Here is a 21,733-nt window from a genome sequence, read left to right as displayed (position 1 = left end):
CCCACCACAACACCTGGCCATTTTTTGTTGCAGTTGTCATTGTAGTTTAGCTGGCCAGGGCCCGGCTTGAGCCTGCCAGCCTCCGCGTATGTGGCTGGCATCGTAAGCACTGTGCTACGGGTGCCGAGCCACTACAACAACTTTTAACAGTAAGTTTTCTCATGTTTACTCTATACATCCACGCCTTCTCAAGCCAAACATTGAAGAGAACTTGAGGATTCAAGGCTGTCATTACGTGACAATCTGTAAGCTGTAGTTACAACACGGTGCAATTCGTATACACACGTTCTTTCTCACAGCTCTCAGTCACGCAGTCATTAATTTACACAGTTAGTCACTCTTGCCTCCAGTTATGCATGCATTCACCCACAAATTTGCTTATTTTACAAATGTTTGTCTGGTGTTATGAGCCAGGCACTATTCTCGGCACAGGGACACAGGACTTCATTAATCTCCCCAGACCAGCTCCGGACTGGCTCTGTTTAGCCTTCAGTTCGTCAGCTGGCCCTTTGTAGCTACTCTGCACCTTTCAGCTGCCCCCTCCCTCTACTGAGACTTCAACCTTGAGCACTCTGTGCCTCATCTCTTCCCTTGGCTGGGGATTTAGAAAACTAATGAAAAATTTGTTCAAATTTTGTCTGAAATGAGAGTAAATAAGACCTAGATACTGTTACCATGAGCAAAATACAAATGAGAGAGTGGATGTTATAGTTAAAGAGAGCGCCTCTAAATTACTGGGTTTCATCCAGCTGTGTACCTTTGGCAAAGTATTCCTATACACCTGGGTTTCTCATCTCTAAAACAGAGATGGCCCCCATCTCAAAAGATTGTTATGAGACTTCACATGTTTGAAGAACATTTATCCCTTTAGCCAGCATGCTTGTTTACTGCTCTTATTTAGCTGAGAAGCTTTGTAACAACTATTTTTACCTCTCAGAGATCTGTATTGGTGTCATTTTTTAGGGGAATCATAAAGACTCAAGTTTAAGGTCACAGATACATGTGTGGGCAGTGCCCTTGATGGTGCCTCCATAGAATGAGTTCAAAGTGAGGACACACCTTAGTCTGATACCCATGTTAGGATCTGGCTTCATTACATCTGGCTTCATTGTATGACCTTGGATGAGTTACTTGTCCTATCTAAGCTTCACTTTAGAGATTAAATGAAAGCACCTTTGTGATATAAATGCATAGCACATAATAAGTTCACGGATAGAATATAACAAATATCAACCAGTATAATTATTTATGAGTTAGATGTCATGTAATTGATAAAAAGACTTAGACATTGTATCAGCAAAAATAAACGAAACATCTCCATTCCTCATAATATTTTATATAAGTACAAGCCTTTAAAAATCATCTGTGATGTGCCAAGTTCACAATTACTTAACGGTAAACCCAACCATGTGACTTTTTGCAATTTAATAAAGTTAAATTGTCTTGGACACCCCATATACACTCCGATACCTTCATCTCCTGCTGCCCAAAGCTGCTTGCCAGTGACCTCACGCTACCTTCTCACTGAGCAGCAAACTCACCGAAAACTCACTGATGTCATTCATGTCATTTGTAAGCGGGTTTTCATATCCCCCGGTCTTGTTTAAGTCTCATTGTTTTAAATAGCTGTATGTCCAAAAGACTTAACACATTTGCCAGAGAACATCTAGGCAGAGAATACTGTGAGACTAAGTCTTTCATACATTCCTGCAACCCAAGTGTGTATTTGGCCTCAGAAATATTTAAAATTCATACCACAAATAGCTAATTAAAGTATAAAAACGCTTGCTCTTCTCCTTCGTCAGCATGAGTAAATCTTTGGGGGGAAAGACAGGGTCCATATGCCCAAAGGCCCTTAGGAGCCAGGTGAGATGCAAAAAGAAGTGAAGTGAGCAGGTTTGTCCTGTGTTTGTACACCTAGTGTTGATAGGGGCTGAGACTCTAAACCCGGACATGCAGCAGGCCAGAGTCTGCCCTTAACCATATTCCGATCTTTCCTCTCACAATAAAATAGTTTGGACTTTTCCCCTCATGTGGAAAAAGAACTTTGTCTCAAGGCACTAATTCAAGTTGTGTTTTGCTTTTGGTCCCAGTTGAGTGTTTCAAACCAACCAATATTCCTTGAGCCTCGTCTACATGTAAAATACCATTTTATGTGCTGTAACACATTTGATTTTATCTTTATTAATGCAATGTGTGTGTGGAATATGGTTTTAGAACGAGAGTAATACTGTTGAAATAGCTTCATCTGGAAATACATCAGTTTGCAAACAGATTAGCATATTATCCACAAATATAAACATTTACCAAAAAAAAAAAAAAAAAAATCAGGCATCATCCGATGGCTGTTGCCATAATGATTCATTGGCACAAGAGAAACACTGTGTGGAGAGAGGTGCCAAAGCTGTTTGACACATTTCAGTGGAGTTCATTACACACGCGAAACGGAACCAATTTTACTCAACAGTGACTTTGACATTTACAGAAAAATGAAATGGAGGTTTAGAAATGAAGACTTCATGTGAAATCCCTACCAAAACTTTTAAACTGGCTCTATCCTTATGTCATCTCTTCTAGAAGATCAACCAGGTTCTACAGCTGTTATTTTTTATTCACAGCAGGTAGCAACCTATTCAAAACAAAAGTTCTGGGGTGATTAGAAAAGTGATCTTGAGCAAATGTAATTGGTTGTAAAACTTTTCTCTCAGAATAAATAACATATATTTTTAAAGATTTCCTTGTAGGAAGGCATATTTCCCTTGACTTTGGCTCTATTTAATTCAGCCTGAAATGCAATTCTGTTTCTTTAATTTTCTAGGCTTTAGCAAACTAAATATCATTCTCATCCCAATTGCACCCAAGGACACAGTGGGCCTAGGCAGCTTTCAGGCTCGGAGTTGGAATGCGGTAAAAAAGATTTTAAGTAGTAGCCGGGTGTTGTGGTGGGTGCCTATAGTCCCAGCTACTTGGGAGGCTGAGGCAGGAGAATCGCTTGGGCCCAGGAGTTGGAGGTTGCTGTGAGCTGTGAAGCCACGGCATTCTACCCAGGCGACAGCTTGAGGCTCTATCTCAAAAAAAAAAAAAGAAAAGATCTTAAGTAGTCTAAGTCACCAGCTTTCTTCTGCTTAATGAGTGACAGAATGTCAGAAAGTGTACCAAAAATTAATAAGGGATTTAAGATACACATACCAAGAAAATTCTGCATGTATGGGTTAGGATGGCTTAAGCGCAGACAATATTTACAGAAATGCTTTCTGTAAGTAGTATCATACAAAGTACTATGCTACAGTATGGATAGGCAATGCCCTTTTTCCAAAGAAACCATTTTATAATAGATTTTAAAATATGATCTTACCGTGGTAAATGTTCAGAGTATATTAATAATGTTGCTTTACTAAATGCTTACTGTGCTTTCAATGTCAAAGGGTCCATATACCAAAGAATAAGTGTGCTTGGTTTAATTTATAAGTCTAGAAAGAATCATAGTAGTATTTTGCTGATTAGAATTAGTCAAGAACACCACAACAAATGCATGTAAAGTCCAAATTCTAAAACTTTTAACGTGATGATATTGTTTTCAAGAATGTCTAATATTTACTTATTTATCTTTAAGCAGTGTAGTGGAATCAAGATATCAAAATCAGATAATACATTCAAACTGTTACTAAACTTTGAGTCATTAGAGAATCAGTTCAATCGGTGGAGAAATTTTCTAATTAGCATATTAATTATTTATGAATAAAAGGTGATTCCAAAGTACTCTAGGGAATTTGAAGGCATATTAGTTTCTTTTCTTTCTATACATTTCTATGAATTTTTTTACACTATTAATTTCCAATAATCTAGGGGAAAAGGTTTTGCTAATCAAAGGAAAACTTCAGCCCAGCTTTTGCATTAATTATCACATATTCTAAATTGGTAGAACCTGAATTAATGAGGCCCAGGCTCCTCCTAAATGGCATGCATTAAACAAAACCTGGGCTTCACTATGTACTCTTGTGAATATTGAAATATAAATGCATATTTGCTGCCAGGCAAATAAATTTTCAAAGTATGTAATTATCAATGCTGTGTGGGGCTTGCCCCACTATCCATAAACATCTTAATTACCTCCCATTCATTACCAACATAAGGCTTCTATGAAGATTTAGCTATTTTTCTTGATCAACCACTTTTGCAAATCAAATTTTAGATCATACAAACAATTGCCTGTAGAAAATGGAAAGCTCCACCCAAAAAACTCAGATCCCAACAAAAAGAAAAAGGATAGGCATAGCCTATCAAATAGTCTTTTACATCCATTGCTAAACTGTCATGAGACTGTAATTTGGCAGTTCAGCTTTTATTTTGATAGAGTTGGTTATGTTTCTAACTCATTTCCTCTTAATGCCAAGAGAGACCACAGGGTGAAGGTCAGGGAGCAAAAAGATACAATATCTACTCTGTTTCCACCTTTGCTCCCCCTCCCACTGTCTAATCTTCTGGGGGTCTTCCTGATTGAATTACCATTCCTGCTATTTTAAATTTAGTATCTGGGCATGCCCTTTCCTCTTCATTCTTTCCATTTACTCCCGACATCCACAAAATAAGCCACCACCTCTGATCACTACTTGCTATATCGTCCTCCTGTAGTTTGACTGCTCAGAAACTCAACAGCTTTGCACATTTTTCAAAGTTGTGCAGCTTCTGGGCCCTTTTATTTGTTTGCTTGAATTCACAACCATTCATCACCTTAAGAATCCTGGAGAATTTTTTTGCATGTAAGGCCATGCTTGGAGCATGGTAATTTTTTTCCATCATGTTTTTAATTTAAGTAAAATGAAAGTTATAGACATTGTTTTGGTTTGTTTTCTTTGGTTTCTAACCAAAAAACCTGAAACTGGATAATTTACAAAGACAAGGAATTTATTTCTTACAGTTATGGTGGTTGAGAGTCTGACAGTCAGGGGCTGCATCTGGTGAGGATCTTCTTGTTGGGGGGTCGGGGGGGACTCAGCAGAGTTCAAAGGCGCTGTAGCGTACCACACGTCGAGGGGCCTAAGCAGGCTAACAAGCTATTCAGATCTCTCTTCATCTTCTTAAGAAGCCACCAGACCCGCTCCCTTGATAACCCATTAATCCATTAATCTATAAATGGATTAATCCATTCATGAGAGCTTTGCCCTCATGACATAATCACCTCTTACAGGCTCTACCTCTCAATACTGCCACACTGAACATTAAATTTCAACAGGAGTTTTGGAGGGAACAGATATTCAAACCATAGTTGATATCATTCATTGTAACTTATCAACCTTGTATCTGATGTAACATTAGAATAATGTCAGCATGTTCATTACCAGTACCATTTTTATAAGCACAAAATTACTAAATGGAAGCTATTTCTGAGTTTTTTCACCTGAATAAAGCAAAGATGATTTTTTTTTTTTTTTGTAGTTTTTGGCCGACCTCCAGCATATGGGGTCGGTGCCCTACTCCTTGAGCCACAGGCGCCGCCCAGCAAAGATGATTTTTAAAACATTAGCGCAATAAAGTAGAAAGAAAAAATACATAGATTCTATGAAGGATCCATCCTCCAGTGTTTGCCCATTTTTCCTTCATGCAAGCATCAGAAATAAGGCATACAGTCGCTCCGCCATCTCTGTTTTTATACTATGACCGTTCAGTGCTGAAGTCCACACACGCACACACGAAGGATTAGTACATGAATGACTTTTGATTTCTAAAGTGTTTCATTCTTTAGGAGAATTTGCTTGGAGATGTTTTCTGAGCAATAAAAAATCTCCAGGCCTAAGAGGGAATTATGCTATCTTCTGCAGACTGTCCCAGTGTGTTATACATGGATTCTATATATGCAATACAAACAGGAATAACAATAATAATTAGTAGTAATAATGGCTAATACTAATTAATACCTCAGTAAGTGTCCGGTACTATTCTAACTTGTTTGCACATAATGCCTCATTTAATACTTACCCTAAAGTAGATACTGTAATCATCCCCATTTTCAGAAAAAGAAACTGAGGCACACTGAGACTGAACACTTTTCCCAAGTTCACAGAGACATATTGAAGAGGCTAAATTTAAACCCAGGCCATCTGGCTCCCACACTGGTGATCTTAACCACTATGCAACCCTACCTATAAAAAAGTATTAAATGAGAATCACTAAGTTATAGATTCAACAGTTTAGAGGGTTCGATTTAACAAAAAAAAAAAAAAACTATAGAATTTCACAGAGAAGCCTATCTATCAAAACCCTGGTACCAAATCCAAGAGGGTCATAGTGATGCATTTTGCATAATGAGTTTTTAACAAGGACACACCCTGTCGTGTTGATAACAAAAAGAGCTGGGTTGTAGCAAAACTGGATGTTATAGCATCTGTAGAAATACTGCTTCAAATTGTATCACTTTAAAAGCTCATTACCAAGTAAGAAAAAAATGAAATACTTGACATTTTGGTATCCGTGGTATTAAAAAGAACTAATATTTAATAATCAAGTGGCAACAGCTTGTAGAGTTTGCACACAATACCTACAGGGATCGATTTCTCTTTAGAATGGCCTTTAGGAGTCTGCCTTTTAAACAGCTGACGCCTGCACCCCCTGAATCCCCGTCTGTCAGCACTGCGGGGCGCTCACGGAGGGCAGCAGCAGACGTGTAATTCTTCACTGCAGGATTTTCTTTGCAAATAATGGAGAATGTGGGAAATTAAGAAAAATTAATTTCCACAGAATCAACCTCAGTGTCATCTCTGCTACTGAGAATGAACGCGTGTCTTTAGAAGGCTTTTCTCCAGGCCTCTTCCAGGTCCCCTTTATACACCAACCACAAGGGGAGGAGGCATCGGCGCCTGACTGATTGTCAGTCGTGCCACACCTGTACCAAGGCTGTGTGATGACAAGTAGGCTGTTGCCTGGCCCTTTTCCAGCGCGGCTAATTGTCACAGTACTAATTTAACTCACCTGTGGAATTTTCAAGTTCCCCAGCCTGCTGTCAAGAAGATGCATAATAATAGCGTGAAGGGCTTCCAATACGGAATACTAGGAAATATTGCACTTGTCTTCAATAGAAAACGTTCACTATGCCACGTGTGAGGTGACTCTAATTATTCCTTCCTGGAGTAAAAAGCAGCAAACAAAAAGACCTAATTTGCCTGCTAAAATAATAGGGACCAAGTGAACCAGTCTTTTCTGATTTGGACAAAAAAAATACTTACCAAACTACCTAGACCACATTTCTTTATATTCATGGTTTAAAGTGAATGTACCAGTTCAATGATTATCATGTTCTACATCTATGGTCCCCAAGCCCTGGGCCATGGGGGCCATTGATGGGTCCTGGTCATGGCCTGTTAGGAGCCAGGCCACAAGGCAGGAGGTGAGCAGCGGGTGAGCCAGTGGAGCTTCATCTGTATTTACAGCTGCACCACCTAGCTCTGCCTCCCATCAGGTCAGTGGCAGCATTAGGTGCTCACAGGGGCACGAGCACATGCAAGAGAAGTTCCTTATGAGGATCTGCTGCCCACCCGCTGTCCCATGGAACAACTGTCTTCCATCAAACCAATCCCCAAAAAGGGGGAGGACCACTGTTCTGCATGACAAAATTCTTTCTTTCTGTTTTTGTCATTAGTATTATTTGAGAAAATATTTTTCCTGTATCACATAGAAATATAACAGAGTAATGTATTGGGGGGGTTTATAAATGCAGAAAAGTTTAGACAGAAAACATAGGCATCTATGACTTCAATTCCATAAACTAGTAAACCAAATTGGGACATCTTTGTCAAGTAGCCTGGCCTCGGGAATTTTTAAGTGGTAGACTGTGTTCTTGAAAATTAATATTTGCCAGGGAAACTTATTATAGCTGACTTTTCAGAAGATTCTGTCAATGGCCCTCACTGTGCCGCTATGTTTGAAGCACCAGTGAAATTATATAGAAGCTGAGATTTTCCAGTTTGGACAAATATGCTTGATTGTTTATGATACAAGTAAAATTTAGAGATAAAAGCCCAAAAATTCCTAAAGAAATTTAAATAAACTTGCTTATTTAATTCTTACAGTCTATTAAATATAAATTTCATAGGTTGTTCAATGACCCACCCTACAGTGTTATCAGGTCTTATGAAGAAAAAAATGTTTCTGGGCAAGTTTGGAAAATGCTGAATTAAATACGTATGGGCTTATCTTCACGGTTGCAGAATATCACTTTAGAAACTTTACATCAGACACTTCTGTATGCTCACGTGCACTCCAAAAAGAAGGCAAATGATCTTTTCCAACCTTATTTGACCTGATGGTCCCTTCGCTATATCCACAAAGCCAAGGGTCTGCAGAACAGGGTCTGTCTTAACTCACACCTGGCTCATCCTGGGGACTTAATACATTCTAGTAAAGTTGCAACAGTATCCACTTTCGATTGAATTCCAATGGTCTGTGATATTCTTTGCCTTACACTTGTTCAACAAGGATAACTATGCAAATAGAATCAGGAACACAAACTCCTTTCTTCTAACCAGATCTCAGCCCACATGTTCTGAGGTAAAAAAGGAGTGCCATAATCCCCGCTGGTATGTTGACCTATAGCCGTGCTATTATTTAAAATAGGATTTTTAAGTAATAGAAAAGGAGAAAGGAAAAATAAAAATAAAAATAAATAAAAAAAGAGAAAGACAACAGCAGCTCAGCTCCCTACTTACTCGGCACGTGCCTTCCATTTAGCATATCTGGAAGACTGCATTCTTCATTTCAAAATTGATAGCCAACTTTTTTGTTGTTGTTTTGCTATTCAAATTTCTGTCCTCTTTTTCGAGCCTATTTGCTCTAACACTGAATTTTAAGCATCTCTAAAAATGCTTGATATGTTATTATTCTTTCCAGATATCCTCTGAGAGCCAAGCAAAGAACATTAAGGAAGAAAAGAGGAATGAGGCTGGATACGGTACAGTGAAATAAAAGGGACTTCCAGGAGAGGGACTCGCGACCAGAGCTTGACGGTGCCATCAGAATGAGAACTTACCGGTACTTCTTGCTGCTTTTTTGGGTTGGTCAGCCCTACCCGACTTCCTCAACTCCATTATCTAAGAGGACTAGTGGTTTCCCAGCAAAGAAAAGGGCCCTAGAGCTCTCTGGAAACAGCAAAAATGAGCTGAACCGTTCAAAAAGGAGCTGGATGTGGAATCAGTTCTTTCTCCTGGAGGAGTACACCGGATCCGATTATCAGTATGTGGGCAAGGTAGGATTCCTTGGGGTGCTTTGACATTCTGGGTGTACAAGCTTAAAGAAGTTACTTCTAACAAACAGACAAGCAGGATGTGAACTATTCCCCGATACAGTAAGAACTGTTCCTTCTCTGGGAAGACTTTTTTTCATTTGAGTAGTTTGGGGGGAAAAAAAAGACTGTAGCAGAGAAGCTGAGAAATGTTAGCACTGCCCCAGTTGAAAATGAAACGCCCACAACTATCTGCATGGGATGATCATAAATCCTTTAATTTTTACTTTAGCTTAAAAAACGTGGTCCAGCACTCTATAAAGTCGGGTGTATAAAAAATAGGAATAGAGTGATTAAGCTGTAAGGAAAAGAAAACTCTTTTTTCTCATCCTGAAAGCAAACATTCTGAGCTATAGTCCTTTGGCCAAGTTCAAGTTAACTATTTCTTAACTCTGCCACCTACAGCACCATCCATTCCCTGACCAAAGGGAGCCCTTTGCTTTCAGGACCCACCACAGCCTTCGATGTGGCTGCTGTAGTGACTGCCACTGCCACTGCTGCTGCTGTTTAATCTTATCTCAAATAATTTTTGGCACGAGCCAAGCATTTCAAAATGTTGTGATTTAATTACAGCAAAGTTACAAAAAGGAAAAATGACTTGTACCCTCAATGAATCCCCAATAATAAAAAAAACGATTATATAAAGGTACTATTTCAAGATATCCTCTGACCATGCTATTGACTCCAGAAAGTAAAGTGAGGAAGCATCACCTATTCTAGCCCTCACAGATTACCGGAGCTGAGTCAGGAAAAGAGCTTGCTTAGACTGTCATCGTGAGTTTCAGTGGAATTTTATCATCAGTTACACTCTTGTTGCAGAATATCTGCACACTGAGAAGATATAAAGAAAAAATGAGGATACAGGTTTATGCTTTGCAGATTCTGCGCTTCATAATGTGGTGTTGATAAAAAAATAAAAAAGACATTGTCACACATCCCTTCCTAAACAAACTGAGAATGAATGTAAAAATATACATGGTAAAATGTCTTCATTTATGATTACAGCTATGGTTTTAAAATATCTATATTAGGATATCACGCAAATAACATAAATTTTGAAAATTCTAAAGGCTGCATCTTCACCCTTCAATCTACAATCAAATATCCCTGAATAACTGTGTGCAAATATTCTCTTTAAGTATTTACCACCATAAATGAAGGAAAGCTATCCCTGGCTTGAGCTGAGGTAACTAGGCAATGTTCCAAGGAAGTGAATTATTAATGTGGAGTAAAGTGGGAGAGGAAGTATTCAGTGGAGGGGTGAGCGTCAACACAGATCCCCCTGGACCCAGCTATGTTTTCGCTGTGAAATTCGCACGCCGTGCGACTGCTGGAGAATGGCAGGTCGCTCACTGGCACTTCACTTCATTTCCTTTGTGAAATTTGAATAACACAATGTTAATATGATGATGGTTATTAAAAAAAAAATAACCTAAAATCTTTAAAGCCATTTTTATAACACAAGCGGCATTATTATCATCAAAGATTAAGTTTTAAAAAGTGCTTTGTCTAAAAGATGGATTCCTTTTTCCTTTCTGCCTTTCTTCTCAAATTGAGATGCCATTTAACATCTATTATGCCACCTATTCTTAAAGAAAAGCCAGGGCATTTCAGGATACTCAAAGCAGCAGTGGATAAAACCACACAAGAATCAGTTTTACCATTAGAACAGTGAGAGGTAATATTGGCATGGGGGAAAGTTACAAGCTATGGACTCAAGCAGACCTGAGAATGCCTCACTGGGCTGCCAGTTACCAGTTACGTGACCCAGAGCAGGTTGTTAACCTTTCTGGGCTTTAGTTTCTTTATGTAGAAAATGCACGCAGCAATGCCTTTCTGGTGGAGTTGCAGTGGAGTTGAAATAAAACAGGCACATTGTAGGTGCATAAAGTTACTATTATTGGTGAAAAATCCATTGCAAACATGCGGTTAAATCTATGCAATGCATCACAGTGGAATATTGACTTTTACAGCACAGCAGAAGTAAAATGAGGTAATTAACAGCTCTCTCAGTGGAAAATATAGAGTGTGGTGGTGAAATCCCTGCACAAGCACAGTTTAGGCTAGATCAGTTAAATTTGAGTACTTTATTGGCAACTAATAAATTTCCCCACTGCACCATCCTGTGCCCTTCCCTGCTGCCCATCCATGTCCTCCTTGAATTGGAACATGTGAGAGAATATTAACTGGAGGAAAAATCAAGGGCAAAAAGTTGCGATCATTGCCAGCCTCGCTATTTCACATGTGTGAGAGAGCGGCCTTGAACTGCTGATACAGCATTTTCCCAAATCCATGCTTGAAGTTATAGGATAGCAATAGACCAGAGAATTAGACTGGAGTGCGTTTTTCAGCAAAATTAAGCACAGAAAAATAAAAATAAAAATTTTCATAAGAGAAGAAAAGGGGGCATTGTCCCTTGTTTGTGGCAAAAATTTGATCCACACTGAAGATCTCCCAAGGATCGGAACTCTTGGGGGACAGGCCCCCAGACCCCGAGTGAGGGGGGGGAGTGCTGGGAGCTCAGTGGGGAAGCTAGAGTTTCATTCAGTTTTTAATTGACTTAAAATAAAACACACGAGGTGTGATTATCAGATCCACCAGGTCTGGAAACTTTGGGGGAGGAAAAATTTTTTTAAAAAAGAAAAATGATTAGACTAGAGCAGAGGTTCCAAAACTTTCTTGGTTCACAGAGCTCTTTTTCACAGTTCCCTTACAGCTAAAGGAAATACCTAACATTTCCATGTATTAAGTAGTTAGGCTCAAACAGCTTAAAGTATTACTCTTCTAACAATTTAGTAACCATTTGAAAAGAATACATACCAATTGGCAGAAAAATAAGGAAGATTTTTACTTCAGCCTTAACCACAATTACTTGTGAGTAGAATGTGTGCACCTTCTGGGCACTACACACCTTCTCAAACAGAGTAGACGCCGGCCCCTGGTTCCCTTTTCCACATGGATTTTTGCACTGTAATTGCTTTTTACCACAACAGCTAAGGAAAGCCCAACTTTAGAGGCATGTGACATCATCGAAAGGAATGCAGTGCCACCTGCTGTGGAAACTGTGGGCTACCTTGAGCTTACCAGGGGTCTCACAGAGGTCACACACCACCTGCTGTGGAAACTGTGGGCTACCTTGAGCTTACCAGGGGTCTCACAGAGGTCACACATAGCTGGCTGTATTTCCCTCCAAATTTTAAAATATTTTCTAGTGAGTTTCACAGTGTGCCCCAGACTGCCTCAGGGCACACTTTGGGAACCCTTGGACCTTATATATAGGCATTTAATAGAACGGCTTAGGAAAGCTAATAAAACTTTTAAACATGCTACTAGCCCAACTAAATTAAAACTAGATCCTATCCTGAGTGCTTAAAACTGAGAAGATTGACCTGTACATGGAAGGATGGATGTGTTAACTGAGGGAAAGTAATGCTGCTGAGCAAATAGCTTTTAAAGCACGGGAAAGAGATATTTACATTACAAATATCTGTGTATATTTGTGTTGATTTGTTCAAATTACCTTGGGGTAAATCACAGGGACCACAGTGACTTGAATTTGGTACAGTGAGGAAAATGTAAGAAAGGGGTTGGGCAACAACAGGCTTTCAGGTGTGGATGGGAGAAAAAAATGGAGGGTCACGTGGGGTCACCTGGCAAAAGAGGGGGTCCAGGGGCTGGAGCAGCAATGAAGAAAATAGACAAGATCATATTTTAAAGTTAAAGCACAAAGCAGTGGACAGAGAGCCCTTCCCTGTCCTCCACCTTAACAGCTCAGCCCCCACCGTGTTCTGTTCCCAGAGATATTGATGCAGAAACACCAGCAAGTTGGGGAGGGATGTGCTCATTGACACTAAGTGGTCAAGGCCAGTTATAGCTGAAATACTGACAACCGAATTCTGATTTGTGAGCCACCTCAACATTTCTACTCCAGTGTTCCTGCACTGGGTAAGAGTTGGTGAACTTCAGATACAGATGTAGAAACAGATAGCATATGATTTTTTCCTTCTAACATGTACGACCCTTTGAGGGCAACTTTGAACTCCTTTAGTCTGAGAGCTTGTTGGAAATGCGCAATCTCAGGCCCCACCCCAGATCTTAATGAATCAGAACCTGCATTTTAACAAGATCCTTGGGTGAACTGTCTGCACGTTAAAAGTTAAGAAGTGCTGCTTTTAAAAATAACTTGCCTGGGTCTCACCTCCCCAGAGAGTCTTATTTAGTTAGTTTTTAATTTATTTATGATTCAAACATGTTGCCAGATTTGAGAACCACTCTCCAAGGAGCATAATATTGCCAATCAGGAAAATGTGGCAAGTTCAGTGATAAAAGGGGCAAACATCTGAATTTTAAAATCCGCTAAGTATTATCAAAATAAAAAGGAGGGGGGCTGAAGAGACTTCGGGAGTTAGCAGTGCTCCCTGGATGTCTGAGTCCCATCTGAAAGGCAGAGCAGGGTTAGCTGAGACTGCAGAGGGAGAATCACCAGAACCTCTCACCTAACCGGACGCAGGAGCCAAAGGAGGGAGACCCAGAGGTTCAAAGAGCCAGAGATTTAAAGATTGAACAACCGAGAGAGCGAAAGGGTCCTAACACCGACACAGAAAACACAAAGAGGGACATAGTTTCTTGTCAGGTGCTCAAGGAAAGAGTATTTGATTTTTGTACAAAATCTACTTGGGTTATCTTTGGCTTATGTAAATGTAATAGAAAAATGGTGGGGGAGCATTGTAATTTCACATTTTCAGAAATCCCTATGTCCCTGGAGCCAGCTTTACATAATGTAGCAATTTCTTGATGATGCTTAGTATACAGTCTAAGATTTCATTCCATAAGAAAAACAGAGGTAGAGGTAGATACAGGTTAGATTGTAAAGACGTGGGCATCCATGAGGTAGATACAGATTAGATTGTAAAGACGTGGGCATCAAAATCTCAGTAGATTTTGAAGACACAGGCATTCAATACTACAAAGATAAATGCATTTAAAATCTCAGAAATATTTCTAACTTTAGGCAAAAGATTCCCGCATTATCATGAAGCAGCCCAGAGCAATGCTTCATACCTGTCTCTTCCATTTGATGCTTCACAAAGTTCTCTCCCTTCCTTCCACACAAAGCATATCCCAGCCCAACCTCCCTTAGAAGCGCTCAGGATGTTTCTATCTTCAGTAGGAGACCAGGAGATCTGTTGTATAGAATTTAATAAGCTACATATTTTCATAGATATTTTCTCATCTTAGCCTTTTGAAAGTTGGTGATGCTTTTCATCTAGGGAATTTCAAAGGAAATCGATAGGCTGTGTTTTTCTAATATCATGAAAATTGGGGTCTAATGGAGTCTCTAACATACAGGCCTTCCTCATCTGCCTTTCTCCAGTCTCTTTAAAGTGAAAGTCTACCCAATTCAGCGAAGCCACTCTTCTCAAGATAATTAAACAGTAATGTTTTAATGGCCCACAAAAATAAAAGTTGGCAGCAATATACACCTTTAAAATTAAGGGTGAGCAATTATTTGTTCCCGTAATTACATAATCCAAATTAGTAAACATGAAGCAATGTTTTATCCATTCTGAAAGACCACTTAAAAGATGCTGTTGTTAAAATATAGCTTTCTACTTCTACATTATTAATTTTTGTGAAAAGAACATGTGCTGAAGAGTAGAAACCTTCTAACACTAATTCGATGGGTGGTTGAAAGTCACTGAACCACTTGTAGCTTCAAAAAGCAGCATCAGATTAAAGAATTGTCATAGCTAATATTTACTGAGCATGACTGTCCCAGACACTATGCCAAGTGCTTCCAGAGTGTTATTTCACTGGATCTTCACAGCAACCCCAATGCATAGGTGTTATTTATATCCTTGTTTTACAGATGAGTACACCAAGGCACAGGGCAGTGAAGTATGTCAGCCCAAGGTCTCACACTACGGGGATCCTGATAGTGACCCCTCTGTCAGCCCTCTTCACTGCCCGCTCAGTGATAGCCCCTCCCTGAACATCCACAGAGCCGTTCCCATGCACACATGAACAACCCCAGAACATACTTTCACTGATTGCATTCTACTCAATACCACAAATACCTATTGAGAATCTTTTGTGTGAAACACAAGGGTAGAAAGAAAAAGAATTTCTGTGGCGTAAGAGCCACACCAATACGTTTGCATTATTATTATGAATGTTTCTTTTACTTTGTCTTGATTTTCATTTCCAGAACACATCAGTGATGTTCAAAACAGCTGTACGTGAGCATTTTAAAATTAGTCGAGCCGTTGGTGATCTTTGTGGTCATTGTGATTTTTTAAAGACGTGCCTTTTTCTTTGCCTTGATAACCCTTTCTAAACTTCTGTTCTGGTTCAATGGCCTGCAATAATCTTTTCTCCCTGAGTCAAGGCAAGTGCCTTAGGCACGTCTTTCTTCTTCATCATTCAAATTTAATGCTCAGCCGTTCAACATTTTCATGTTGCAGCTGGGTAGCATATTTTAAGAGAAAAGGCATGCGGGTGTGCTCCTTCATTGTATTTATCAAAAATGTTTCAAAAAGTAACTCCGCAACCCCCATATTTGGCAATAATCTTCATTGTGTTTCCCCTCCTGACCAACTGATTTCACATTCTTAGTCACCAGAGCTTTAATTTGCCACTTGATGCTGAGAAAGTGTCCTGTGTAGCAGCAATTTTTTGACTCTTCAGCTTCCCTGTCTGCACAGTCGTTCATGTCGAGAGCCAGAACATCTGATCTTATCCTAAACCCACAGGCGGCTGTTTCACGGGCCAGACCGCACAGTCATACACAGAAAGTCAAATAAGGACCCAGTCCCAAATCCTCCAACTTCCATTTCATTGCTCCTGGAGTCCTGTAGCCTCTAGGGATCAAGGTGAATGAGAGGGAGTGAAGAGTTCGGATCTTTTTGTCACCACCGAGGCTGTGTTACCTCCACACCCGACAACCTACGTGGAGCTAGAAGCTGTGGGAGGTGAGAGGACCCCCTCGTTCATGACAAATTCTATGGGACCTGTTCTATAGGCGTCGTTAAGTATTCCACTGTTGATTACCAGAACTTGCTTGCATAATCATGACAATACTTGATTTGCACCAGAGGGTTTCACTTTTTGTCATCTCAAGGGTTCACCATAGCAGATGCGAATATAAACAGGCAGAATACCAACTTCCTGGTTTAATTTCTCTTAAAATCAGAATCCCTCAATGTAATTTTGACAGAAATTGATTTCAAAAATCTGATAAAAACTCCCTGACATATTCTTTTCAACCATCAATAGATTCTTAAACCATTGAGACTTTTTTCATTTCTGCCTATATAAAACCCAAGACTATGGGTGGTGCCTGTGGCTCAGTGAGTAGGGCATCAGCCCCATATACTGAGGGTGGTGGGTTCGAACCCCACCCCGGCCAAACTGCAACAAAAAAATAGTCAGGCATTGTGACAGGTGCCTATAGTCCCAGCTACTTGGGAGGCTGAGGCAAGAGAATCACCTAAGCCCAGGAGTTGGAAGTTGTTGTGAGCTGTGATGCCACAGCACTCTACCAAGGGTGATAAAATGAGACTCTGTCTCAAAAAAAAAAAACAAGACTATATTGAAACCCAGAATTATAAATTTAACTTTTAGAGACCACAATCTCTCTAACCAAAATTTTAAAATGTCTTCCTTATGTCCCACCCATCTTTTACCAAAAATAAAGAGGTTTTTGGTGAGGGGGGTCCTCTATTTGATAGCCTTCATCAAATCTAGAGATTATGTTTAGATGTTGATGTACCCTTGAAACCTCACGGAGGCAACTCTTTTGTGTAGGTATAGGCTTCTGGTAGCGAACTCCACCTTCCTACAAGTTTTATGTTGCCATTTCTCAAGATGACAATGAAATATAATCCTCAGGAGCACATAAATATGTCAATATTCATTGCAAATCTATCTTTCCCTCTAGAATTGAAGAAGAGATCAAAAGGAAGTACAGCATTCCTATAAATGATAAGAAAGAGATATTTTTATTGCTATTATCAATAAATAAGTAAAAGTAGCAAGCATTTTCAAAGGCCAGTGTAAGGAATAAGATTTGAAATTATATAACCTGGAATAAGAAAAATAGCAGCATGCAAAAATATTTAACCAGGATTAAAATATGTACATGTGTGAAAGATATGACTAAATACTTCAGGTGATTTGGTGTGTTTCAAAGGACTTGAGGGCATTTTTAGGAGCATAAATGTGGGCTTTAATGCCAAGGAGAGGGAACAGAGATTGGCATTAAGAAGGCAATTGAAGACGTAATCTCAGCTAAGGCGTTTTTTCAAACATACAGTAGCACCTCTGTAAGTTGACCACCCAAGGGACCATAACATACAGAGGTGGCCAACTCTACTGATATGTACATACGTTGCATGTCCAATCCATAAAAATTAGGTCAACTTAAGGAGGTGGTCAGTGTAGGGAGGTGGTCAACTATGGAGGTTCTACTATAGTTGGAAACAACAGTGCTTTTATTGATTTAGCAATTATTCACTAGAGATTGTAAGTTAATTGCATAGCATTTACTTTGGACTATATTTGAGCCTCAGCTGCATTCCTGTGTAAGAGTAGGCAGATTATTTAACCTGTCCCTGCCTCCTTCTTTCCAGAACTGTTAAATAAAGAGATTAATAACATGATTGAGGTAAAGATTAAATAAGTTAATACACAGTGAAGGCTTAGAATGGGGAAGAATAGTTCTTTAGTAAGAACGAAGGAGGGAAGGAGCACTGCTATGAATTGTTTGCCTTTAAAGAGCAAGAACAAGGAAGAGACGGGGAAACAAAAGGTCAGCAGCGGATGGCCCCAGTGTCCAGTGTTGGGAAGTCCAGTATTGTGGGCTGGGAGGTGGTGCCAAAGCAGCAAAGGCAGCTGAATATGACTCGTCAACAGCAATTCAGGGGCGTAAGTATATATAAAAAGGTGAAGTTGTCTTTATTATACTAACCAAGGTAAAAATAGAACACACACTACATCGCACATGATTTGATGGTCCTGGTGACTTCTGTGGATTCCCCTGTTTAAGACTGTCATTTCATTTGAAAACACCATGACTGTCTGATGCTACAATTTGGGACTTATATTATCTCAATTCATGTGACATGTTAGAATCTGGTTAAGTCTTGTTTCTTTTCAATAAAGAAAATGTTTAAGGCACCCAACAATTCAAAAAAATGACTCTTTCACTTGAGACTTTAAGTTAGAATTATTATCATTGTTAAGCCAAAATTAATATAACCTTCTTATATTTTTGAACCAAAGTTTTTTGGTGGGAAAATTGCTATCGATTTAATTATTTCATACCCTCAGTGTCACACCTTTTTAAGAGTAAAATAATTAATTCCTTGTTTAAAGTTAAACTTTGACTTTAAATATGTTGAGTGGTGTTTTGTATCAGATCCCACGCAAGCTCTTTGAATTAGTACTTTAGATATTGGATGTCAGCTTTTGAATGCTTATATTATTGTAAACTCTGCAAGACCCTAAATTACGTATCTTACTCACCTTTGCATCTTCCAATGGTGCCTACTACACATGGAAACAGCCAAACACTACTTGAATTAAGCTGTAAGGACCACAAAATATAAAAATCCACCTTACTATCTAAGAAATAGCTTCCCAATTTTTTCCAGCTTTCTTCAGGTATAACTGACAAATAAAAATTATATATACTTAAGGCATAAAATGTGATGTTTTGGTGTGTGTGTGTATATATACCCTGTTTCCCCGAAAATAAGACCTACTTACAGGAAAGATAAGACGTCCCCTGAAAATAAGACCTAGTGCATCTTTGGGAGCACACCTTAAAATAAGACACTGTCTTATTTTCGGGGAAACAGGGTATATATATATACAATAACAGTGACTGCCATAATTGTGCTAATTGAGGTATCCACCATCTCATACAGTTATCACTCTTTATGTGTGTATAGTGAGATCATTAAAGATATATTTTCCTTGACAATTTCAAGTATACCATAAAGTACTATAACTATAACACTAGGTTGATAATAGATCTTCATGCCTCCCAACTGATTGCTGTAATGGTTGAATACAGATTAACATGGATAATGTTTTGCTTCATTGGGCTGACAACTAAAATATCTAAAGTCTTGGGCAGTGCCTATGGCTCAAAGGAGTAGGGCGCCAGCCCCATATACCAGAGGTGGCAGGTTCAAACCCAGCCTGGGCCAAAAACTGTAAAAAAAAAAAAAAGGGCAGCACCTATGGCTCAGTGGGTAAGGCGCCGGCCCCATATACCGAAGGTGGCGGGTTCAAACCCGGCCCTGGCCAAACTGTAACCAAAAAATAGCCGGGCGTTGTGGCGGGCGCCTGTAGTCCCAGCTGCTCGGGAGGCTGAGGCAAGAGAATCGCGTAAGCCCAGGAGTTGGAGGTTGCTGTGAGCTGTGTGAGGCCACGGCACTCTACCGAGGACCATAAAGTGAGACTCTGTCTCTACAAAAAAAACAAAAAAAATCTGAAGTCTTTAAAGTTCAAGGATATATTAGATAGTAAATGTTTAAACCAAGTTTCTTATGAAAGTCCTTCTATGGATACTATTATCAAAAATTTCACATCAAAAAGGGACAAATATTTTATAATACACTGGAGGAAACCTGAAGCTTCCTTAGTGTAAAACAGAGAAACTAAAGACAACACAGTTGTGTGTGCATAAACAAGAAAAATAAGTTATAACAAACAATAATTTCATATTCTAAGTCAGTTCCTTCAGGATTTTTACAAATGAAAATCAGACATTATTTAGGGTCTCCACAGAAGAAAGTTTGAAACAAAATGAGAAAAAGGTAAAGACAATTGGCTGATTAAAAACAAATTTTTCTTAAAATTCCTAAACTATGTTGTACAGACAATTCTAAGGTTTAGTAAAAGAGAAATCATTGAAGATCTAAGAAGTTCTGATTGTAATGATTTGCAAAATAAATCAGCTATAGAGAGAAATGTGGTAATACAGGAATGGAAAAATTCTAAATAATGACTTTTTTAACTAACTTATAATCAACACATTTTCAGTTCTCACTGAAAAATAATTTCTACAAAAAAAAACTCATCTTAATTCTTTCTACTACTTATGAGTATAAGTCAGAAGATAAAAATGAAGAGGAAATACAAAATAAAAACCTGCCTTAAAATACAGTTGTATAAATCTTCAGCATGCTAGTTGTTTTGTTTTTATAAATTGTAAAATATAAGAATCTGATTCTTTCCTTTCTTGATCTGGAGGCTGGGACTTTGTGGGGCAGAGGGGGCCAATGAGGATAAATATTCTCTCAAGGAAGGAAATTTTCTCTTTAGAAATTAAGTCAAGCTTTACAGTTGACCCTTGAACCAGGTGGGAGTTAGGGGCACCAACCCTGCATAGTCAAAATTGATGTATAACTTTGGACTCCTCCAAAACATAACTACTAATAGCCTACCATTGACTGGAAGCCTTACCAATAATATAAACAGTAGATTAACATATATTTTGTATGCCAAATGTATTATATACTGTATGCTTATAATAAAATAAGCTAGAGAAAAGAACACAGTACTAAGAAAATTATAAGGAAGAGAGAATATAATCACTATTCATGAAGTGGAAGTGAATCCTAAGTCTCCATCCTATTGTCTTCACATTGAGTAGGCTGAGCAGGAGGAAGAGGAGGGGTGGGTCTTTCTATCTCATGGGTAACAGAATCTGAAGGAAATCCAACTGTGCCATTCAGACCTGTATTGGTCAAGGATCAACTGTACTTTCTTGTCCTATTTGTGTCTTGAGTGTTCATCCTCCCAACCACATAAATTATATAACAGGGAAAATAGGAGAACCATTCACCTTGTATTAAAACTGTGATCTTAGTGATTGCCAATCCACTTGCCTTTCAAAGAAAAATCGAGTTTTAAAGTCAAATCAAAAAAATTAAGTGACATAGGCTGGGTGCAGTGACTCACACCTATAATCCTAGCTCTTTGGGAGACGGAAGTGGGAGGATTGCTTGAGGCTAGCAGTTAGAGACCAGCCTGAGCAAGAGCAAGACCCCATCTCTATAAAAAATAGAAAAATTAGCCAGGCCTGATGGCATGCACGTGTAGTTCCAGCTACTTGAGAGGCCACCCAGGAGCATTGCTTAGTCCAGGCATTTGAGGTTGCAGTGAACTCTGATCACGCCACTGCACTCTGCTCTAGCCCAGGTAACAGAGCAAGACCCTGTCTCAAAAAAATGGAAGGAAGGAAGGAGGGAGGGAGGGAGGAAGGGAAGGAAGGAAGGAAGGGTTTTTAAAAAGTTTTTTTTATTAAAAAAAAAAGTTTTTTTAATTATCATTTCTAAAATACTTACATTTTTATCTATTAATATTTCCCTGCGAGGTATATGTATCAGAGAGAAAGAGAGGGACAGACAGAGAGAGCAGGTAATAGGAATGTACGTGTGTATGTGTCTT

At 39.1% G+C, this 21,733-nt stretch overlaps 1 protein-coding gene across 2 annotated transcripts in view; it reads left to right on the top strand.

Moving 5' to 3' along the window:
- The window catches only part of CDH6 (cadherin 6), a 125,110-nt gene that overhangs the window by 60,270 nt on the left and 43,107 nt on the right, over window positions 1-21,733 (top strand). For both annotated transcript variants that reach the window (XM_053592753.1, XM_053592760.1), the window contains exon 2: window positions 8,881-9,235. In XM_053592753.1, coding sequence (XP_053448728.1) covers window positions 9,008-9,235 — 228 coding nt within the window. In that variant the 5' untranslated portion in view covers window positions 8,881-9,007. The remainder of the gene's footprint in view (window positions 1-8,880; window positions 9,236-21,733) is intronic.

The sequence above is a fragment of the Nycticebus coucang genome, chromosome 1, assembly GCF_027406575.1.
Source record: "Nycticebus coucang isolate mNycCou1 chromosome 1, mNycCou1.pri, whole genome shotgun sequence".
Taxonomy (NCBI): domain Eukaryota; kingdom Metazoa; phylum Chordata; class Mammalia; order Primates; family Lorisidae; genus Nycticebus; species Nycticebus coucang.
The sequence above is the reverse complement of the archived record's forward strand: the minus strand, read 5'-3'. Positions and strand labels throughout refer to the sequence as shown.